Below are 24749 nucleotides of genomic sequence, written 5' to 3'. Positions count from 1 at the left end.
ATGCAGGTCAGGAAGCAACAGTTAGACATGGAACAACAGACTGGTTTCAAATAGGAAAAGGAGTATGTCAAGGCTGTATATTGTCACCCTGCTTATTTAACTTATATAACTTATTTAACATCATGAGAAACGCTAAGCTGGAAGAAGCACAAGCTGGAATCAAGATTGCCAGGAGAAATATCAATAACCTCAGATATGCAGATGACACCACCCTTATGGCAGAAAGTGAAGAGGAACTAAAAAGCCTCTTGATGAAAGTGAAAGTGGAGAGTGAAAAAGTTGGCTTAAAGCTCAACATTCAGAAAACAAAGATCATGGCATCTGGTCCCATCACTTGATGGGAAATAGATGGGGAAACAGTGGAAACAGTGTCAGACTTTATTTTGGGGGGCTCCAAAACCACTGCAGATGGTGACTGCAGCCTTGAAATTAAAAGACGCTTACTCCTTGGAAGAAAAGTTATGACCAACCTAGATAGGATATTCAAAAGCAGAGACATTACTTTGCCAACAAAGGTCCATCTGGTCAAGGCAATGGTTTTTCCTGTGGTCATGTATGGATGTGAGAGTTGGACTGTGAAGAAAGCTGAGTGCCGAAGAATTGATGCTTTTGAACTATGGTGTTGGAAAAGACTCTTGAGAGTCCCTTGGACTGTAAGGAGATCCAGCCAGTCCATTCTGAAGCAGATGAGCCCTGGGATTTCTTTGGAGGGAATGATGCTAAAGCTGAAACTCCAGTACTTTGGCCACCTCATGCAAAGAGTTGACTCACTGGAAAAGACTCTGATGCTGGGAGGGATTGGGGGCAGGAGGAGAAGGGGACGACCGAGGATGAGATGGCTGGATGGCATCACGGACTTGATTGACTCGAGTCTGAGTGAACTCCGGGAGTTGGTCATGGACAGGGAGGCCTGGTGTGCTGCGATTCACGAGGTCGCAAAGAGTCGGATACGACTGAGCAACTGAACTGAACTGAACTAATATGGAATTGATGCTTTTGAACTGTGGTGTTGGAGAAGACTCTTGAGAGTCCCTTGGGCTGCAAGGAGATCCAACCAGTCCGTTCTAAAGGATATCAGTCCTGGGTGTTCATTGGAAGGACTGATGCTAAAGCTGAAACGCCAATACTTTGGCCACCTCATGTGAAGAGTTGACTCATTGGAAAAGACTCTGATGCTGGGAGGGATTGGGGGCAGGAGGAGAAGGGGACGACAGAGGATGAGATGGCTGGATGGCATCACGGACTCGACGGACGTGAGTCTGAGTGAACTCCGGGAGATGGTCATGGACAGGGAGGCCTGGAGTGCTGCGATTCACGGGGTCGCAAAGAGTCAGACACAACTGAGCGACTGAGCTGAACTGAACTGATACACATCTATCTTCTTTTTTAGATTCTTTTCCATTGTGGGTTATTACAAGCTATTGAATATAGTTTCCTGTGCTGTACAGTAGGTGGGTGAAGATTTCTTAGAAACGTGGGAACTCACCATTTTTAGGGAGGCAGGATGGTGTACCTTTTGTAATTTCTCAAAGTCATTATCAGTTATTCTCTTGTATATTATACATTATTCACAAGAATATAGTTGGACTCAAAGTTTCTTTTTATACAATAAGAAAAGAATATTAGATAAAAGATTGGAAATACACTTTACTTTACACTTTACTGATGATTTTGCATCTGGGCTTGCCCTTCCTTGAGAAATCCTTAGCTTTGCAAGACCAGGTCTCTTACATATTTCTAAAGAGTCCTGTAGGTCTCCTCTGAAGTATAGTACCTATCATATTTGTGACTATTTGATGAATATATGGCTTCCTTGCTGGGTTGAGAGTTTCAAGGGAGTAGGGACCACACATGCTCTGTTTCATCCTCTCTCTTCCATGCTCAGCCTATAATAGGCACATAAATACATGTTGACTGTCCGTCACTGCGTATGTCAGCTTTCTTGAGCACTTTCAGAAATGAGTCACATTGATAGGTAAATAATCGTAACATAATGCTCTGTGAAAAAGGTAGTATACAAACTGTAAAACAATATTAATAAAAAAAGAGAGAGAAAGAAATGGAGAAAGAAGACTAGAAGTAAAGTATTGGCTATCTCTAGTTCGAGATTACTGCTGGTTTTAATTTCCTTCTTTGTTTCCAGTTCTCTGTAAGGAGTTTATTTTACAGTCAGAAAATATCAAAACACTTTACCTGAGACTTTTATAATCAGATTGAAACAGTCCAGTTCTAGTATGTGTGAGTACCCATCAGGCAAGACAAGTTGCCAAGTCACTGACCATCTCTAAGCTTACTTTATTTTTATTTATTTATTTTAGTTTCAACAAAACCAGTTCGAATATTCTTTATCTAATATTGATTTTAAAGTGCAGCTCCCATCTATATTGGAGTGACTGTTAGGTCATATGTATATTTCATTCACTTCACTAATTTAACTTTTGCACATTTAATTCATCAGACTAAAAACTTAAGAGAACTTGACTTTCCCTTATTTAGTGTTTTCAAATAGTCAATAGGATATTAAACCCAAGTCTAACATGGGTGTATCAGCCTGCCTTTACGTTTTCCTTAAAACAAGAGAGGTAACTCATTTTATTCTTCAGCTGACCCTCTTTAGATAGCAGTGAATCCCTGGATTAGGTGAAAAATCACTAAAAGACCTTGTAGATTTTATAAATCCAGGCCATTTGTATTTTTCTTGCTTGTTTCTCTAGGATAATTAAATAGTGATGGATTAGAATTAGGCTGCAGCAGAGATTGGGGAAAAAAAAAATCTCCCGGCATCCTTTCCTGCAGGAGCGTCAGCTTTCGGCAGTGAGTGTAGCTGCCACTTTTAACTGACATGTCTTAAATTCTGCCCTGGGAAGCTCGGGGATGCTGTCAGCAGCCAGGCAACTTCTTTTCTCACGCTTATTAATTGAGAGTCTCACAGGAGACCAAGACATAAATCAGAATTTGAGGATTTTTTTGCCTTTTAAATTGAGAACTGTCTCTTCTTTCCATTGGCTTTAAAAAAAAATCTGGTAGGAGAGAGGAAAAAGCTTCTATATTCATTTCTTCAAAGTTACAGCCGCTCTAAACCTGTGAGTATGTTGCATTTATTTAGCTGTTCCTGGGGGGTATGATTGCAGCATTCTCTTTGGATCTGTGGGGATTTAATTTAAGGAAAGCTATGCCGATTAAAAAAAATCTGAGTGAAATTTCACCAGAGACTAGCAGTTTTCGTTAGTTGATGTTGTCTTCATTAAAGCCTTCGTCTCAAGCCTGCCAGGGCTCCCCCTGTTCGCCGGCCTGGACCCCCTGTGTCTTTTTTTCTGAAGTTCCTGAGAGTGAGTGCTGAAATGGGGGAAAATAGCGAATCTGGCTGCTGAGAAGGATGCTATGGCTGGTTTACTGCTCTTGCAAGGTGTGCGTGAGGCTGCGGAACAATGGAAAGATGATGACGGCTCACTTTGTATTCGTTGTGTTTGTCTATGTCCTTTGCTGGCTTCGTGGTGCGTTTCTGTTTTGTTAGGGAGATTTAAATCTTAAAGAAAAATTAAGTACTGTGGCATGCTGGCAGAATAGCCTCGGGAGATAGTCGTAGACCTCACCTCTCTCCGTGCTGTGTGGGGTTCCCTCAGTCTCTTTGTAGCAGATCACAGTAAATGGGAGTTACCCCGAAGTGACCTTTGCCTGACCACCCTTTTCTAATTGTGCATTTGAATCGGTGCCATTTTTTTCTGGTGACGCAGACCCTTTAATCTAAACATCTGTCCTTAGTCATTGTGTCCCACTTTCCCTCTTTGGAATTCACTGGAGACTAGAACTGTATCCTTGCTGAATTTTTATTGAATCAATTTTGACCCTTTTGTAAAGACAGAGGTAAAATTTTGATTTTCATAATAACCCCCATATGTTCTTGATTAATCTTTGTTACATGAAAGTCTTATTATTTTAGTGATCTGATTCATATCATTTGGTTTCGGATCTCATTCTTTTATCTTAAAATCACATTAGCTAGTGATTTCTCAAAGTTAAGTTCAGAGCTCAACAGTCATAATACTTTAAAATACCAACTGGTAATAGTTGTCTTTGTAGATGCAGAATATATTTGACTTAAGGTGATTTATTATGTGAGTTTTTTGGGTGCTGGTATTTTGGTTGATTTTCTGCAGTGTAAAATAAATCAACGATTTTAAAAAAGAAATTCTCTACCACCCAGAGATGAAACATCTGCTGTTCTTATTTTTGAACATTTCGTCATTCCTAAATGCAGCAACTTTGAGTTCAGTGAGGGAAGAGTCCTAAAAATAGGAAATCCTGCCTTACCTAGACTGGCAAAGAACTTATATTCATTCATTCAACAAATGTTTACATTTGTCACAAAGCTCTTATTAGGCTCTGGGGACAAGATGCTGAACAAGGTATTATATCTGCCCTCATTGAGCAGATACTGGTAGCAGGTGAGGGGAACCTTCAGAAAGTGCATAATTATTTCATTATATGTGTGCTAATTTTTCAACAGTAGAAGTATTGGTACTTTGCAGCCAAATATATAAAAGACATACAAACACTTGCAACTAATTCTGTCTCAGATCTTCTGGAGCCACAGATCCTTGGTACACTTGACCTAGAAAGAGACTTTGAAAATAATTAGTTCAATAAGCATGTAATAGGCACTATATTAAGTACTGAGTTTTAGATCAGTAAACAAGGAATAGTTCCAGCTTTGGAGGTGCTCACAGTTTAGTCTATTGAGAAAGGGAGGGAAATTAGTTATGTTAGTGTATTCTACTATGTTACTGATTCACTAATTGAATAAATATTTATTGAATAATAAGGCACTGTGTTGGGCACTGGGGATGGGGTGGAGAATAAAACAGAGGTGCCTTGCTCTCTGGAAACTTAGAGGCCATGACAGAGAAATGATTGGATGCCTTGAGAATACACAGGAGGCGTGGAGGGGTGTCATTACCATTTACTGAGCATCTGTAGTGGGCCAGCCACGAGCTGGTACTCTTCTTTTGTACCTTAATCTTCCTTCCCTTCAGTCCCGTAAACTACTTACTATCTGTGCTCTGACATGCAAGTAAATGGAGATGAGGTTAAGTAATTTGCTAAAGGTCACACAGGAAGTGAGTGGAGGAATTAGAACTCGGTCCCAGATGTGACTTGATTTCAAATCTCTGCCCCTTCCAATGGTCCCCAAACCTGGCTGCTCATCAGAGTTACCTGAGCTCTAGAGGGAGAACAGTGTTTATTTTTACTTTTATTTATTTTTTATTGGAGTCTAGTTGCTTTACGATGCGGTTTTAGTTTCTGCTGTACAACAAAGTGAATCAGCTATATGTCTACCTACAGCCCCTCGTTTTTGGATTTCCTTCTGATTTAGGTCACCACCGAGCCCTGAGTAGAGTTCCCTGTGCTAGACAGAGAACAGTGTTTATTACAGGCATCCCTCAGGACTGTGAGCAGTGAGGTTCAGGAGCCACTTTTAGACTATCCCCTCAGCTTACAGATGGGGGAGCAAAGATAGAGATCATATCGTAGTTAAAATGGGGCCAGTAGCTAGATTTCGTAGCCACGATTCATTCCATTATAGTGTCTTGGAAGACATATACTAAGAAATCAAAACCAGAATCAAGAGCAAACAGCAGACACGAACCAACCAGCCAACTTGACAAAACAAAAAATAAAAACAGTAAGAACCTGAACCTGTTAAGGGTTTGGCTGGCCTTGACTCTGAAGAAGAATCCCTGGCAGCCTGGATTCAGAGGTCTCCCTATTCTGTCAGAGGGTTATTACTTGAGAGTGAGCTAGTCAGGACTTAAGTAAATAAATAAGACAGATGTTTTGACTTATTAATATTCATTTAGGCACTTACAGTTTATTGGGGGATACAGACAAGGAGCTCTGTTATTGGGATGTAATGGGATAAATTTTATAGTATGGAGAAGGTCAGTGTTCTGTGGGAGTAAAGATGAGGGACAACTGACTCAAGTCTGGGCGATGGCAGGAGTTCAGGGAGCTTTCTGGAGGAGGGCGATGTCTGAATTGAGGCTGATGTGGCTAGATACTGGTGGCAATAGGTATAGCAGCAGGATTTATTATGCCCAAGTCCCTAAGATATGAGAGACCATTGCAAGAAAGGAAACTTCTCCTTTATCCCCTTGGGGATACTTGGGGCCTATAAATTAAATGGACAAAAGACAGATTAGGAAGAGAAGAGAAAAACAAGTTTAACTGCATACATACATATGAAAGTTTGCCAAGAAATGTGCCTCAAGGAGGTGGTTGGAATTGGAAACATATCATTTAAACAAAGGATGATGAAGTGTGAAGAGGCTAAATAAAAGAAGAGGATTTGGGGGGCTTCTGGGTGCGGATAAGTTATGGGAAGATGATTAGAAAATGTATGCTAAATAAGAATTGTTTAGTAAGATTTTCATGCAGACAAGGGGTTTCCCAGGTGGCACTACTGGTAAAGAACCTGCCTGCCAATTCAGGAGACCTAAGAAAAACGGGTTCGATTCCTGGATCAGGAAGATCCCTGGAGGAGGGCATGGCAGCCCACTCCAGTATTCTTACCTGGAGAGTCCCATGGACAGAGGAACCTGATGGGCTGCAATCCATAGGGTCACAAAGAGCTGGACGTGACTGAAGCGACTTAGTATGCATGCAGGCAGACACACAGATAAGAGTCCTCTCAGGTGGTTAAGAGTTATCTCTGGACTAGTTTTCTTCCTAGTGTGGGAGAGGGAAACATCTTTAATAAAAAGAAATTGATGACCTAATTTTCAAAAAAAGGAGGGGAGCAGAGAGCTAACTGCCTTCAACTTGAAATACTCTTTATGTGAAAATGACATTTTGGCGTGACATACTCTGATCTCCTTCACTATGGTCTCTTCAGGGTTTGTCAAGAAGCTTGGGCGCCCTGCAGTTCTAGTGAGGATAGGCTGGTTAGTGAAAGACAGGTGCCAAGGTACATTGCCAAAAAGCGGTGGCAAGGACAGTGATGAGCCACTGAAGTGTCACTAAAGTATGAGCAGTGGAGTCACCTTGTTCCTGGCTCTAAGACTCTGGTCAGTTGTTAATAATTTAGGGCTTAAATAGGCTTAGGTTGAGAATTTAACATATTTGTATGCCTGTATGTATGAATGTATATAGAGATTTATGCTATATATATATGTACATATATTTATGTACATATATATATATACACATGTTTAACACATATGCATAGAGATATATATTGGTATAGATATATATCAATCATTGTTTTTATGGAAGTATATTTTGATTTCTAACCCAGTAACTTATGAATAAGCATATCACTCACTTGTGACTTGTATATAGTTTTCATCTCCCATTTTTTTACACCACATCTCTCATTTGACTAGCAGAAGTCTCTGAGGCCTGTCACGAGATAAGACATTTTGAGACTCTGTGATTTCCTGAACAAAGCAGTGAGGGAGGTTTAGCAGTTCTTTGCTGTGTCATTGTGTTCGTATCTTAAAGAAATAGGCTAGAAATGGCAAAGAAATAGGCTAGATTGTTCGTAAAATGCCTTCTGTGTCAGGCCCAGGACCCATGGTGAGTCTGTTTCGGATCTTAAACAACTACTGTGTTAATTAATTTCCCCTTTTACTGATGAGAAGAGTGAGGTGCATAGGTTCGATCAGTTGTCCACAAGTCATTCAAGGTGCTGATCATGACTCCACCATGCTAAAAGCAGGCAGATCTGTTTTATTGTGTTTCTTAATCTTGGGTTGATTGAGGGAATTTAGGCAGCCCCCCTCCCTTTCTGTAAATGAAATTTCAGTGTACTCTGCAGACATGTGTCATGAAAAATGCTTAGGCTTTTTGACCTCAGGCTCAGAGATTTTCCTGTTGTTTTGACTTGCTTTCTACCTTTCAACTAAATTTACACTTACGTCTTTGGCTTATTTTCGAAAGGGCAGGACTCGCCTACGGGCAAATTATGTGGACATGAGACTGGCATGGATTTCATATGTAGCTTGTTTTTCTTTTGCTGTTTCATCAGTTCACAGGTGTGGAAAGTCTTTCATGACCATTCAAGTGGGATGAGTGGATTTCTTTGGCGATCGTTTTAGATTAGTGGGTTATAGAATATCTTGTTTCAGGTCATCACAGATGCTATATTTTAGAAAGCAGGGAAGTATGGGACCAAGATTTGAATTTCTCTTGTGGTTTGGGGCTCTAGTCATTATCTTCTTAGTTGGTGGATGTGGCAGAACCTGAGCCTTTCCCATGAGCCAGCAAATCAGGCCTTAATACGTAGCATTTATGTGCCATCACACCTCTTTAATATTAGTGTAGGTTTTTTTTTCTTTTGGCAGTAGCATTCCTGTATAACAAACCATTGTATGTGCCCACTTGGTACCACAGGCTGAGTTTATACAGTATATCAACTATGGAAACAGCTATACATTGAAGAGTTAAAGAAAATTAAACTTTGGCACTTAATTGCTTGTGTATTTATGTTTCCCCTTCTGTATTGCTAGTCTCATCTGATAGATGTATGTGCGTGCGTGCTTACTTGCTTAGTCGTGTCTGACTCTTTATGACCCCATGGATGATAGCCCACCAGGCTCCTCTGTCCATGGGATTTTCCAGGCAAGAATACTGGAGTGGGTTGCTATTTCCTCCTCCAGGGGATCTTCCTGACCCAAGGATTGAACCCATGTCTCCTGTATCTCCTACACTGCAGGTGGATTCTTCACTGCTGAGCCATCAGGAAAGCCCAGATGTATGTGGGGGAACCCTAATATTTACTGATAGTTGCTTGCTGTGAATGAGGACTCCATGATCATATAATCATGGGTGCTTTCCATGATTTACATATGTGGCATAAAATACCAAGAATTGAGACTGTATTTGGCACAGGGGTGCTAATACACATATAGAATCAATACAAATGTCATTCATTCAATCAAAATTTATTGAACTTCTCTGGACTAAGAGAATTCCTGTCCTTAAAAAGCTCATTATCTACTCACAACAGCTGAAAAGTAGACCACTCATCATACTGTGATGGGTTTTAAAGTTTGACCATGAAACCCAGAGGAGAGACGTATTCTCTAGCCTGGAAAACTTCTGGGTACTTTTGGATACTGTTGGGTTTTCTTTCTCTCATGGATCACAAGCCAGATGAAAGGCAAACTTGTTTTATCTTTGTGTTTTAGAAAGGTTTTTTTTTTTTTTTTTCTCTCTGTGTTTTAGGTGATGTTTTAAAAGAAATGATAAAGTTACCCTCATTCAGGGTCATGCTGGACATCTGCATTTGCTCTTTGTCCTGAGACGGTCTGCATCCCTGCTTGGAGGGACTGATGAAAATGACAGGGTGCTGCTAAGTGGCCTCTGGCTGTCCCTGCGGGAAGCCCAAACTGCTGAGTAGCAGGAGTCCAGTGGTCTGTCTAATGGGGAGTTCTTGGCCCCAATCACTTAACTGTTTTAACAACATCAGACCACGTTTATGTCATGTTTCAATTTAAAAAGTGATTTTGCAAAGTGGAATGCATTACTTCCTTGGAATATCCCTGTGAGGTAAACAGGACAAAGGAATTTTTAGCCCACTTCTAGCTTTTGTGTGTATGTGCAGTTTTTTTTCCTCATTTTTTTTTTATTGTTGTAAAATACATGTAACATACACTTTTCCATCATAATGTGTTGTAAAACTGAAACTCTATGTACATCAGATAGTAGCCTACCCACCCCACTTGCTTCCACCTCCCTCTCCCCAGGCTGCCCCTCCCAGCCCCTGGCAGAGGTGAGCGATTGGCCCCAAATCTCATTGCTTGCACACCTAGGACAGAACCCAGCATTCTGCATGTGTCCAGCATGCTTTCTCCAAAATCACACTACAGTAGGGAACTGAAGGAGGATCACTAACAGATGGTAGACGTTTTCCACTAGAAATAAGAGAACCCTCCAGTAGGGAAGGAATTTTCATTTAAGTTTGAAAAAAAATCAGTAAAGAAAACCAGCAAAATGATATAGGAGCTGTATATGTCTCTTGCTAACTAACATCCTGTTGTTATTTGTTTTGAATAAAGTGAAGGAGTACAGTTTGCTTTGCCTGAGGAAATAACGTTGAAAAGACGGCAGGCTCTGGTTTTAGTTTCCGGCTCTGTCAGTGATCTGCTGTGACGGTGGGCAAGAAAAACAGCATCTGTTGGGGTTTTTTCTATTTTCTAAAGAGATAATAAGTCCCACCTTCCATCTGGGCACGCTTTATCATCTTTCATCCAAAAATGAATTTTCATTCTTTTCAACTGTCCTCACTTTGCTTTGGAACTCTCATCTCCTTTGAGGATGAGAAAAAAAAAACAAAACATTAAGTTGTCAACTAAAGATGACATCATGTGTTCAACATTCAGACAGCCTCTTTGGGAGACTCTCACGTTTTCCTGATGGAGTTGCTGCTGCTGCTGCTAAGTTGCTTCAGTCATGTTCAACTCTGTGCGACCCCATAGACGGCAGCCCACCAGGCTCCCCCATCCCTGGGATTCTCTAGGCAAAAATACTGGAGTGGGTTGCCATTTCCTTCTCCAGTGCATGAAAGTGAAAAGTCAAAGTGAAGTCGCTCAGTCGTGTCTGACTCTTAGCGACCCCATGGACTGCAGCCCACCAGGCTCCTCTGTCCATGGGATTTTCCAGGCAACAGTACTGGAGTGGGGTGCCATTGCCTTCTCCGTCCTGATGGAGTAGGGGAGCTAAATGCCCATGCAAGTGAAAATTTAAACTCTGCATCAGGCTGACATTTCCTGTCCCAAAGTTTCCCCCTCCTTCCCAGATGGCCTCTGGGGCCAGGAGGAAGTGACACGGGGATGGAGCCCAGTCTGGGTGTTGCTCTCTGGTTGAGAGTCTCATCGGTTGTTTTTGCAGTGACCTCTGTCCTTGTTTTGCCTGTCCCTGAGTTACCTGTGATGGCTGGACCTGTCTGTGCGCCCATGACCCTGAGGCGCTTGGCGTTCTCCACTGGTGCTAGCTGGTCCATAGATGCCAGAGGCCAGTGGCCACTCCCATTTGACCCCTGTTCTCTGCCCTTTGTCACCAGAGCTGTCTTTTAAAAACACTTTTATTTTGCAGTATCTCCATACTTTCAGAAAAGGTACAAGAATCATACAGAGAACTTCTGTCCACCCTGAATCTCTTTTTTAGCATTTTGCCACATTTGTGTTTTATTCTCTCTCTGGATACACATTATTATGTATTTTTCTGAATCCTTTGGGAGTAAGATACAGCTCCAGAAAAGGTGGTCTAGAACATAGGTCCCCAACTGCCTGGCCCTGGATCTGGCACCTCCTGTCAGATCAGTGGTGGCATCAAGGTTAGAAATAAAGTGCACGATAAATATAAGTGCTTGAATTGTCCTGACACCATCCGCCCATACCAGGTCCATGTAAAAATTGTCTTCCATGAAGCTGGTCCCTGGCACCAAAAAGGTTTGGAACCACTGGTCTAGAAGGATGAATTGTAACCTTCTGATTGAACGAGGGAGGAAAGTGTCTGGAAGTAGCCCTTGTGTTCTTTCTTCTTCTCTGCTCTCCTCTAAGTCTTTCTTCCAGGTCAAGCTCCCTGAGCCCTTCCTTTTATGGAAAAGCACAAAGAATGTAAAAACCACCCAAGTTCTTCAGATGATGTGAAGGTTTACATTTTTGATTGAGGAAGCTTTTGTAATAAGTCTAAGCATGTATTAGTTAGGGGTAGTTTATCTAGTTTATAAATCTACTAGTCTCTCACCTACTAGAATAATTATATTCTACGTTGATGCTTTCTTTTTGGCCTTTTTTAGAGTTTTAGGGCTTCCCTCTAGAGGTCAGGACTACTATGGCATAAAAAAAGTTGAAATTTCTTTCCTTTGATTCTGACAGTGCTGGTGACACGGTTGGGGGTGATGTTGACAGGAACATGCATTTTGGGGAGTGGATTGCCTGGCAATTTCTGGGCTGTTCTTTCTCTTCCAGAAGCAGAAGTAGCGCCTCTCCTTTTGCCCTGATCTCTGGCCATGAGGATGGCTATTTGAAAACATCATCCATAGGACAGAATTTGGTCTGCTGAGCAGTTTTCTTTATTAAGATAAGTGGGGTTATATGGTCAATAATAGTAAGCAATAGATTAACTGCAAATCTGGTGGTGGTGTCCGCTGGAGTCCGGCGTTCATAACTCCAGTGGGTACCATTCAGGCTGTGCTTGTGTTGTGTTTAGTGGCTCAGTTGTGTCCCTTTGTGACCTCATGGACTGTACCTTCCCAGGCTTTTCTGTCCATGGGGGTTCTCCAGGCAAGAATACTGGAGTGGATTCAGACTGTAGGTTATATTATATAAATGGTGCCTCCCAGAGCATGTCTGTTAGTCTTTCTTCATTCATTCCTCTTGTCCCCTAAAGAGATTTTAACTGTGATGAAAAAGCTTCAAGGATATTGTGTCATTTTATTAACTTTTGAAATTTTATTTCATTTTTTCTTTTAGAAATGGACTTGCTTTTATTTCATTGTGCAGGAACATAGCTCATTGTGTTGGATTTATTGGGGGAAATTTTTGAATTGATTCTACTGTTGTGATTTGAATGAGAGAAAAAGTATAAACAATGAAGTTGTAAGCATACAACTTTTCATCTGAGACTAGTTCTACCAAGAGATTAAAAATTAAAATAATATAAAGCTCAGTAATAAAAAGACAGATAACCCAATTAAAAAATGGCCAAAGAACCTGAATAGACATTTCTCCAAAGGTCAATATGTACTCAAACAGATACTCAGTATCATTAGTCATTAGGCAAATACAAGTCAAAACCACAAGGTTCTATTGTTGGGAGAGTGTGTAATTTCCTCAGTTCTGTCTTTGGGCAACAAAGATTTGAAACTGCAGACCAGTGTTACAGCTCAATTACAGCTTAGGGTTTTATTAGGCAACAAGTATACTACATGCAGGAGGCATGAAGGCAGGTTGACCCCAAAGAAGAGGCCCCAACTGGCTTGGCTTGCTCTTTTTATACGTTTTGTCTCCTCCCCTCAAGCCTGCCCTATGCAAATTAGGGCTAGCCAGGAAGAGGGCGTGTTTGTTTCACCTGAGGTTCTCAGATTTTTCTTTTGTTCCCTTTTCACAGACTTTTCCCTTTGTCTTTTAGTCACTGCCATTTTGGACTCCTTTTTCTAACTGCCTAACACTATAATACACCCTATTATTTATATATATATATATATATATATATATATATATATATATATATATATACCCAAGAGAAGTGAAATACATGTCCACACAAGAACTCGTACATGAATGTTAATAGAAGCATTATTTATAATAGCCCAAAAGTAGAAATTTACCCATATACCTATCAACTAATGAAATGACAAATGAAGTGTGTTATATCTATAACAATGGATTCTTATTTGGCAATAAAAAAGAATGACGTATTGATACATAACAACAAAACAAATGAATCTTGAAAACCTTATGCTCTGTGAAAAAAGCTAATCATGAAAGACCGTATTACTTAATATCATTAATATAAAATGTCCAGAAAAGGCAAATTTAAACATGTAGGAAGTAAATTAGTGGTTTCTTAGTACTAGAGGTAGAGGGAAATGGGAAGTGGTTACTAACATATATAGAGTATCTTTTGGGTGACAAAATGTAAATTAGATAATGATGAAAGTGATATTATATCTATGAATATTAAAAATAATTGATTGTATACTTCAAATGAGTGAATTGAGTGGTCTATGATTAATGTCTCAATAAAGCCGTTTAAAAACAAAGCAGTAAAATCAGGGCAAGGTAAGGACATATTTTCTAGCCTAATAATAGTATAAATGAAATATGATATGATATTTTTCCCTAACCTCTATAAATCAAATAGCAAGATTTTTCTTTAGCTGAAAATACATTTTTTCTAACATCTGAGCATAACATCTAGGTTTTGCCCAAAAGTGGAACAGGCAAGTCATTCTGTTCAGTCAAGTTTCTAATAACTGTGCTTACTTTGGTGGCACACATTCTAAAACTGAAGCAACATAAGGAGCATCTAGCACGGCCTCTTTGCAAGGGTGCATGTACCTTAGTGCAGTGTCTTATGTATGGTACCTTCCTGTATTGAAGGAAATAAGAGAAGACTTGGATAAATGTGTACAGGTATGAAAATATAATGTTGTAAAGATAGCAGTTCTCGGTAAAATCTCTGGAAAGGTAATGATGTCCCACTCAAAACTCAGCAGACTTCTCTTGCAACTCTACAATAACTGATTCTAAAATTTATAAATAAGAGTGAAATTGTGATAGCAGCCCGAGATCCGCTGCTCCCGCCAACACCCTCTCAAAGATCATTTAATGTAGTAGAGGATTTGCCCATTGGCATATATAAGAAAGCCATGAAAATGAAAATTGTGTGACTGGTGCCAACAGAGGCAAATATGTGAGTGGATCAAAAGAGTGCCTGAAACTGCTTTATGCATGTATGAAAACTTGCCCTGGGTTAGAGGTTGCAGTGCCATTCAGGAGGTCGGAGTGTGATGAGTATAGCATGAACACATGTCAAAGGTTTACTGATCAATGACAAAATCAGCAAGATGGTTAAAATTTTTCCGAGAGCATTTGGGGGAACTAAAGAAAGAATGTTTGAGTAAGATTTGTTATATACAGACATACAAAACTGATTAATTTCCTTCAAGGCAAAAAGACCATAACCTTATAAAAGTATTTGCATATGTGTCAAACCAAAAAAATCTACAAATTAACATATTATTTTATAAAATATAGACCCTAATGTATAGAAAATAACAAACCAAACAAAGGTATATCCCTTACAAAATGAACTATTCCTTGGATGGGCCTATTTGTGCTCTAAGATGGTAGGCATAAATTGAGCCTACCTCAATGCCTGATTGAGCATGCATGCAATCTTTCTTTTGTATTATTTAGCATCTAATGAATAGCTGAAAGACAAGTTATTCATTACTGTTGGGATACTTGCCTATTCATAGGGGAAATACTCAAATTTAGATCACACTAAATACACAAGTGGATTTGAGATATACCTGCATGTTAAACCATTTTCTCCATGTATTTGAAGCATTTCTCATAAAAAAGGAAAAACAGGTTCTTGATAAAATCCTAGATAGTAGTTTAAATGAGTGAATTAGCTCTAAATATGATTATTTAAAAAAATCTGTAACATGATGTACTTATTGTGCTATTAATATAAATTTAAAAATACCGTAGAATGTCTGGGACTTCATATACATATATATAAAAGAATAAAAAACTAAACTTGTACCTCAGAAAAATAAAAACCCCTAGTATTGTTTTTAATAATTACTAAGTTCTGATAAATTCAAGTGTTTTCGTGCTTGATAAAGATGCTATAATTATAGCTTTGAAATGTGCAACCTTTACCTGGCACAGCAGATTTGATTTCAACAGGGCTTAATTAATTCAGTGTTTTATATGTATATTTATAGTATGTCAAGTCGTTGGGGTAAAGATATGGGCTTTTAAAAATTATCTTGGAAAAAATGGCAAAAGAATAAGAAAAATGCACACATTATCTTATAGCATATACTTAAATTATGAATGGCTCAACACATTAAATGTTTAGAAAGTAAGCAGCATGGAAAATTATGTTATGTAATCTTTGTGGAGGGAAAGGTTTTCTAAGTATGCCTTGAAAATTAGAAATATTAAAAGGAAATGACTAGTTTTGATTAAATAAAAATTTCAATATTGGGGAAAACGTTAACGATAGGCAGATGACAAACAAGGGGGCATTTTAATGTACATTTTAAAGAACATGTTTTTCTAGCCCTTATAAATGAACCTATAAGGGAACAGATAGGCAAGAACGGTCCAAAAGTCCTTTGAATCTGTCTTTTCTCCTTCCTTGCTTGTAAACAGAGATGCCAGTCACTGCCCCGGAGTCTGGTTTATCTGAGTGCTTAGCACTTCCTGGATTCTCCTGGTAAAAAGTTCTTGTGATGGAAAATAACCTTTAAGATACATTTCCTCTTATCCTTGACATTTTATTGTCTCTCACCACCCACAGCTAGCCACCCTAGTAAAAAGAACCTTGATTTCCTCTAATTTGATGTGTAAAATTTAGGGAACTTGATACGTTCAAGAAAAGATGAATGTTGGATATAAAATATTACCAGGTATTGGGAAGTCAGAAGGTAGAATATAATCAAACTCTACTTAAATCTACAACAAGGGCATTGACATTTTAGAATTAAAAACATAGAAAAAGCTTTCCTAAAGGAAAGGTCAGTAACTTTTTCCTCTCTGCTCTATAGCTTGTGTGCAGTTAAGGTGAATCATGAATGGGAGGTTGGAGATTCTGTTCTACACAGGGCAGGACTTATTCTTAAGCTCCGTGGAAGTTTCCTTCTCTCCAGTGGACTTGCCTCCATGTGTGTCTGTGAGGGTAGATGTGGGTCAAAGGGTGGCCTGAGATTCTGCAAACCAGATTGGTCTCCACATCTTCTTTGTTACCTCAACATTCTGTGGGGTATATATATACTGGGAAACAGGCAGCTTTTAAAATGTAAGATATTTTACAAAATGCATGCTTTTTACCTCCAGAATTTATCATTCAGAAATAATCAGGAAAGTGAGTAAAGGGGCTTATTTTAGTATTGTTTGTAATTGTGAAATATTGGGAGCAACTAAGATGCCTCAAAATGAGGGATGGGTAACAAATTATGTTACCTCTATTCAGTAGATAGCTGTATGGACAGTAACCATGGTAGAGCAACTCTGTGTTGGGAAGAAAGGATTCAAGATAAATTAAGCATATAATGAAGGACACCAAGTATGTTATCCGGAAATGTGTATGTGCCTTTGACATAAACATCATTTTGAGTTGATGTCAATTAAGACGCAGTAAAAACTGAAAAAATTCCCTCTTTCTGCCCAAAAGTAGGATCTAAATTCTCTTTTTACTGGAGACAGACTCTTACAGCTCAGAGAGTCTACAGACAAACTTTGTTAAATTAACCCTTATCTTCCTAGTTACATCTTTACCGTTTACTCCTAGCCCTTTACCATTCGTCCTGCCAATTCTTTACAAATATATTGTGTCTTTGACTGAAAGGTATAAAAGATTTCTGCTCTGGTCAGTTTTTGGGTCTTCTTCAGTCTCTTCTGGGGATTCACATGTATGTGTATAACTTCACATTTTTATGCTTTTGTCTTGTTGCTCTGTGTTTGTCAGTTTGATTGACAGACCCAGCCAGGGACCCTGAGAGAGCTGATGGAAACTCTTTCCTCCCCTACAATAATATTCCATTTCAATTAAGAAAACTAGAGATAGATACATAGATACACATGGGAAAAGATTTGGAAGGATATATACAAGCTACAATGTTACATTTGGGTGGAGAGTTTTGGGAGGGGGCGATTTCATGAATTTCTTTTTTGTTGGACTGGAATGAAAAGAAAAATAAGTTTATTTTATAGGGGCTGTATTTCAGAAATATTCACTTTGTAACTGAGTAGATTTTGCTATTTGATTTGCAAAATTGGTAAGAAATGGAGGTGAGATATTATAAATAACTGAAGGGATTGTGCTGTGTTCTTGAATATATGTACATTTTTCCTGTAAGACAAAGAAATGAAAACCTCACTGCCTTTTTTATCAACAGGCCTTCTCGTGTAGATATGGCAACAAGCAGCCAGCACTTCTCATCATTTGATTCAAAACAGGCACCAGGACAGCACCGAACATCTAATGTGAAAAGGTCAGGAAGGGGGTGTGGGTGTCTTGGGGGACTGGGGAGAGCACTCCAGCCTTTTGGTAAATTGTGATGTGTATGTTAAAGTAGGAATGGTGTCGCAAAGAGTCAGACACAACTGAAGCGATTTAGCACACACACGCAAGGTGGGGAGAGGTCTGGGCGGGTGTAGTGCTCATTTACAAATTAGGGAAGGCTTCTCTGAGCTGCTCAGGCAGGGGTCCCCAACGGCGGGCTCACGGACCGATACCATTGCATGGCCTGTTAGGAGCCAGGCCATATAGCAGGAGGTGAGCAGGGGGTGAATGAGCGAAGCTTCATCTGGATTTACAGCCATGCTCCGGAGCTTGCATTGCTGCCTGAGCTCCACTTCCTGTCAGCTCATCAGCAGCGTTAGATTCTCATAGGAGCACGAACCCTACGTGAACTGCCCTTGCGAGCTATCTAGGCTGCAGGCTCCTTGTGAGAATCATTCCAACACCTCCCCCAGTCATCCATGGAAAGATTGTTTTCCCTGAAACCTGTCCCTGGTGCCAAAAAGGAAGAGGACAGCTATGCTAAGGCATTTAGTGAGTAGATGGCCCTGTTATGTAAAAACTGAAACAAAACCAGATTTACCTCTTGGGTCACAAATCCCTTTTGGGCCTTTTTTATCTTAAAAATGTTTAACTATTAATTTTATTGTAAAATAATATAACCATATTGCCAGGCATCTGGGAAGGTGGAGGGGAAGATGGAGGGAAGAATTATGAGCACTTTAATACAGACTGTTAGAATTTTGGTGTATTTCATTGCTATATCCAGTAGCCATGTGCTGCTGGATATAGGTGTGGTCACACAATTTTCTTGCCTAGAAATCCCATGGACGTAAGAGCCTGGTAGGCTACAGCCCATGGGGTTGCAAAGAGTTGGACACGACTGAGCGACTTCACTTCACACGTTTTTCGTTGTATATTTTCTTTATTTTTCTTATTATATTCTTCTTGTAACTTTGACTTAAAAGGGCATTTTAAGAAATTATCAGAGAAAATTCAGGAAATATACAAAAGCACAGAGAAGAGATAAAATATGTATTACCATCACCATAACTTCTTTTGGTGTGGATTCTTTCTTTTTCTCTTCATATATAGAGATATTATTAATAATTTTTTTCTAAATTGGGATCATATTAATTTTACTCTTTGGTTACCTTTTTGAGGCATATCATGACATTTTTCCTTTCCACTGAATATGTTGTGTAATATCATATTTGATTGTTAAGCACTATTCCTTCCTGTCCATTTTAGAATTATTTTAGTCAGCTGTCTGTTTTTGAATATGTAAGTTGCTCCTTTATTGGTTATTAAGACAACTCTTTTAAGGCTTTTGTACCATGAAAAAATGCTTTCTATCTGTCCTTACATGCTTACTAAACTTTAAATTATATAGCACATTGTCAGCATTTTAGATTTTCCATTTAAAATTTCAGCTATTTTTGAGTGTATTCACAATACTTGTGGTTTTGGCAGTTTTTCTTAGGACTCAACCCCCACAATATAAGGAAGGGGTGCAGTATTCTAAGGATTGAGGAATGGAGCTGGAGTTGAAAATTACTTCTTAGGATCTGAAGGCGTTTATTTTCCACATTGCTTTTTTATTTCATATGTCTCTGTTCATGGAAATCTGAGCTATCTTCAGAAATATGTATTCCTCCCTCATAATTGTTCTCTAACTGATCCAATAGTTTCCTAGGTAACCACTGCTTCAACGTTTATAGTGCTGAGTTTGAAAGCTGAGACAAAATAAATTTTAAAAAAATATTACTGAAAGCAGTGACGAATAAAGGGTGTATGTAGCAGTCAGAGATAATAGAGATCTGGGCTGGATCAGTAGACTGGGAATTTTCACCATACGTGTAGCTGTTGAAGGCATGAACTGTACGTGTCCTTTCCGGGAGAGTGAAATCTATGAGAGTGGAGATGGGAGCCCCGTGAATACAGACAGTGAGAGAACAGCTAATGGAATGGTAGCTGAGCTGTGGAAGTTTGAGGGCCAGGAAGATGCCGTGAGAGGGTGGCTGCAGTGTGGACAAGGGGTTGGGGAGAGGTGAGTTCTGGAATAAGGTCAACAGAGCCAGGTACTGCAAAGAGGTCTATATGGATACAGACTGGAAAGCATCTTTTGTGTTTGTAGTTAGGTCATCAGAGACCTTTAGCTTCCACGGTTTCAAGGAAATTGCGGTGGGAGCAAGGCTGTAGTGGCTGAAGATGAACGGGAGGACAAAAGTAGGGAAAGTGAGAATCAGCTCCTTTTAGAAGCTCTTGTCCATGAAGAGAAAGAGTGGGAGAGGTTCAGGAGAAAAACAAAATCAAGAGAAAGTTATCTTTTTTGCTGATTTTTAAGTAGAAATGACTGAGGTTTGTTCATGTTTCTGAGTTGGAAAGGGGGCAGAGGGGAAGAAGTTAAAGATCTATAAAGGAAGAAACAGAAGGGAAATGTAAGAAATAGAGTAAAGGTGTGTTCAAGTATTGCATTCATAGGGTTCACTTAAAAATTAAAATTTTCCTTTAAAAAAGTTAATGAAAACTCCTACTCTGCCTTTTAATCAACAGGTTTTCTAATGCATTTGTAAAAATAAGTACATGTAAGTTTATTGTGAAACAGCCCAGAGGGACATCTGCAAAGCTGAGCAGTGTTCCAAAATTGAGCAAGTATGTAGGTAGTTAGACCTGTTAGAAAATAATAGTACCTTACCTCATGTAGTACTTAATCCTCATGTGACTGTTTGTTCTACCAACACCCAGTGTATTGCTCCTCCATACCAAGCCATGTGATAGTCAAGGAGGGAGTTTCATCTCTATTTCACAAGCCAGCAGTCCTGGATGACCGGTGACGTATCCAAGGTGCCACAGCCAGGAAGTGTTGAATTGTATCCTGGTGCTCTGTCTTCTCATTTCCTGGCCAGAGCATCTTTAATGAACCCATTGGCCTCCCTGGTTATATTTCCTCTCGTTTGTTCAGTCTCACAAAATGCATTGACAACCATGGTTTCTTTTGATTATACTGCACTTTGAAAGAGCCAGGAAGGATTTCTGCAGAAGGATCCTGATGCTCAGGGGAGCACATGGGTAACTGAAACGCCTTGCCACACTGAAACTCTTTGAGTTCGGGTTATTAATCTGTGTCCTTAAGGGCACCAGTAACAAAAGTTTCAGACAGTTGTTAAGTTTTGTGGTCATCACTTCAAATCTCTGGACACCCAGAAGCACTTATGAAGTGACTTTCTGAAAGTTAACAGCTTGAGAATGCCCATGATTGACTTCTGATCACCAGCCCAGGGGTTTTCTTTACATCACATCAGGCTTGAGGCAGAGGATGCCACGGTCACGAGCTTGCTGGAGACACTTGGCGGTTTTTAAATAGCAGTAGTGGTCACTGTAGTCCGATTGGACAGGTGTGGTGGGCTGGGCAGAAGGGTTTGAACTTTATGTGATAAGTGTGAGCAGCCGCTTGAGGTCCTTAATCTAAGGGGGCAGTATGACTGAACATCTGTTTTAGGAAGAATAGTCTGAGAGTGGTATCCTGGGTGAATTAAAGCAGAATAGTATTATCTGGAGAGAAGGCAATGGCAACCCACTCCAGTGTTCTTGCCTGGAGAATCCCAAGGATGGCGGAGCCTGGCGGGCTGCCATCTATGGGGTCGCACAGAGTCGGACACGACTGAAGTGACTTAGCAACAGTAGCAGCAGCAGTATTGTCTGGGAACTTGCTGGGCCCTCCACAGGCCTACTGAGTCAGCAACTCTGGTGGTGGGGCTGAGGCAGTATCTCTTAACAAGCCCTCTGGTGAGCTGTATGTGTACAAAGTCACTTCAGTCATGTCTGATTCTTTGCAACCCCTGGGCTTATAGCCTGCCAAGCTCCTCTGTCCATGGGATTCACCAGGCGAGAATCCTGGAGTGGGTTGCCTTTTCCTCCTCCCAGGCATCGTGACCCAGGGATTGAACTCGCGTCTCTTAGGTCTCCTGCATTGGCAGGCGGGTTCTTCACCAGTAGTGCCAGGTGAGTTGAATGCACACTAAAGTTTGAGAGCCACCTAAGCCAAGTAGAATCAGGGGGGATTTTTAGAGACTGTTTCAGAATTCAGACTTTACGTGACGAAGCTCTCAGCTAATGTGGTGGCGGCGGAAATGGACAGAACCACTGACCCCGAGATGTCTTTGAGAAGTTCTAGTCGAAGTTACGCTTGCTGTCTCGGTCATTCCTTGTAGAACATGTGGTAGGACCGATATTCTGGAGGGGAAGGAGGCTTGGTGTCATGTGAACAGGTTAGTAAAGCGCTAAGACGGGTGGAGTTCATTGTGTTGGGAGGTGCTGAACACCTGCGTTTGTTTCTCCCTCTGAGCTGGGCTTGCAAATACATCCCCCCAGGGGCCAGTGTGGCCAGCTGAGGTGCACAGGTGGTAGTTTGTATGGCTCGGGGACCAGTATCTGTTTCCAGCCCATTTCCTGGTAACAAAAGATGAGCTGTACTGAGAGGACTGTTGGGAGTGGAATTAAGACAACAGGTGAAAGGGGCGCTGGGAAACCTACTGGCGGAAGGGAAGGGGTGGTGAGAAAGGGGGTGGGGATTCCAGAGCTAAAAATTCCCTTTTGCTCTAGAGGAAGCTCCATCTTCTCTGCCCCTGTGGCTTCTGCTTCATGCCTGATTTCTATCCTCATTTTGTCTCCCTGTCTGCCATGCTCACCACATGCCCCTCTCATGTGGCGAGAAGCTCTCTTTCCCCCTCAACCTAGCTATTCCCACGTCCGCTTTCATTCCGTAGCACTCGGATATCCCCTCTTTGAGAGCTTTCCGTGACCATCCTCTCTAATGTTGAGCCTCACCCACCTGCTTCCCCAAGCAGTTTCTTTTCCAGATGACTTGTTGCAGGCTGAGGTCATCTTAGTTACTGGTCTCCTTCGGTCTGCTGTCCCTCCTCAGGAGAATGACGGTGCTTCCAGTCAGGAGTCCTGTGGGTCTTGCTCAGTGTTGCATTCTAAAACCTAGAAGAGTGTGCCTGGTCATAGTTAGAACTCTACAGTGTTAGCTGAATGAATTTTAGGTAGAGATTTAATTGGGAGGGAGGGAAGGTGGGGGCAGAAAGGGAGGGAAGAGATATGTCTGTCGACCCTAGGCAGCAAATGACTGCTCACTTGGCGGATGGTGGAGGTGTCGCAGGATGAATCCAAGAGATGCTGAGGAAGTAACACCGACAAAACTCTACGGTGGACTCATGTGGGGGGTGCTACGCAACTTACTTGTGAAGAATCCTCCTGAGAGGTTTGTTAGTATTAGGTTTCTCAGAGAAACAAGACCAATAGGAGAGCTATATCAAGAGAGATGGAGATCGAGGGAGAGGGAAAGAGATTGATGTATTATGGGGATTGGCTCGTGTGGTTATCAAGGCCAAGAAGTCCTGGGATCTGCTGTCTGCAAGCTTCAGAACCAGGAAAGCCAGTGGTACAACTCAGTCCAAGCCTGACGAGCTGGGAACCAGGAGCACAGAGCAGAAGATAGACGTCCCAGCTCCAAGAGGGAAGAGATGGCGAATTCACCCTTCCGCTGCCTTTTTTGTTCTGTCTTGGCTCCCAGCAGATTGACTGATGCCCACCTACGCTGGGGAAGCCCATGTGCTTTACTCGGTTCACCGATTCTGAGGCTAATCTCTTTCAGAAACGCTCTCACAGACACAGAAGTAGCATTGGACTAGCTATCTAGACATCCTTTACTCATTCCAAATGATGTATAAGACTAACCATCACAGTTTCTGAGCTCCGCAGCTCATTCCTTTTCCAAGAGCTTGTCCCCTGTCTGTACCACCCTGGAGGAGAGATGCTTTCAGGTCCCAGGCATGAGGAATTTTGTTTCTACCCAGAGCAGCATTTCTGTTCCCCTCACCTGTCCACTGAACGATACTTGCCGAGTCAACAACACTTACTTACTGAGATTTACTGTGTTCTGGGTACAAGCAAAGGCCCTCGGGGTGTAGCAGCGATGAAAACAACCTCCTTGCATTTATGTCCTAGAGAGAAAAGATAGCCAAAGACAACAGGTCCATAAGTATAGGCACAAGATATTTTGGATGGTAATGAGTGGTATGGAGCAAACAAAACAGGGAGATGAGATGGGCTGGGATCAGCAAGGCACTCTGATTCCCTGCTTTTTGACCTGAGATCTGAACAACAGGAGGGAACCAGCCATGAGAAGCCCTGGGGGCAGAGAGTGGGTGGTTCCCTGTAGCAATTTCAGAACTGGCTTCTGGAAGATGAGTACCCGAAGTGGGATTTTGTTTTCTTGCTTAAACAATGAATATGGAGAGGGCTGGTTTCTCAGAAGTTCAACTCTGGGCGCATTGAAATGAAACATTGTACTGCTTGTTTCCTTACTGAGATATTTTCTTGTTAAGAAATACTTGTTTTGTTACACAAAACATTTTGTTACCCAGTCCAAGCTAACTTTGCTTGCTCTGACAGGCCAGTGACTCTGAGAGACAAGGTGTTGAGGCAAGAATGACTTTATTGGGAAAGCCAGCTGACCGAGGAGATGGCAGATTAGTGTCTCAAAGTAACCATCTTTTTGGAGCCTAGATGCCAGGTTCTTTTTAATTAAATCTGGGAGAGAAAGAGAGAAAAAGAGAGAAGTATATGAGGAACTACAATCAAAGGACAGAAGGTAGAGGGAGAGACAGTGAAGAAGTCAAGTAGAAAGAATCTTCAGGTTTGCAAAACTGGAAGGGTCAGCCTTTGGAAGGAGTGTGTCAATCCCTTCTACTCACAGGTAGGCAGAGTCAGATTCTCTCTCTGTGAGCTGAACAAAGGCTCTTTAGTTTACAGTCAGGCACAGGGGCAGGGTCCTCTGAGGCAGGCTACTATGTATGATTATAATAACAAAAACAATGAAAAAGCAAGTCAAAGAAACAGTTTCCAACATGGAGTCCGAATTGGCTTCTCTGCAACACTTCAGAGATGGCTCTTGTTTTAAAGGGCAGACTTTC

General features: G+C 40.9%; 1 protein-coding gene across 3 annotated transcripts in view; it reads left to right on the top strand.

The window, feature by feature from the left end:
- Positions 1-24749, top strand: part of TTC39B (tetratricopeptide repeat domain 39B) — a 153981-nt gene that overhangs the window by 66397 nt on the left and 62835 nt on the right. For 2 of the 3 annotated variants that reach the window (XM_042243465.2, XM_060409504.1), the window contains one exon: positions 17645-17740. In XM_042243465.2, coding sequence (XP_042099399.1) covers positions 17661-17740 — 80 coding nt within the window. In that variant the 5' untranslated portion in view covers positions 17645-17660. Of the gene's footprint in view, positions 1-2792; positions 3084-17644; positions 17741-24749 lie in introns of those variants that run through there. The other variant, XM_027964562.3, reaches the window with a different exon arrangement.

This window comes from Ovis aries, chromosome 2, assembly GCF_016772045.2.
Source record: "Ovis aries strain OAR_USU_Benz2616 breed Rambouillet chromosome 2, ARS-UI_Ramb_v3.0, whole genome shotgun sequence".
NCBI lineage: Eukaryota > Metazoa > Chordata > Mammalia > Artiodactyla > Bovidae > Ovis > Ovis aries.
This window is presented reverse-complemented; position numbering and strand designations above follow the sequence as displayed.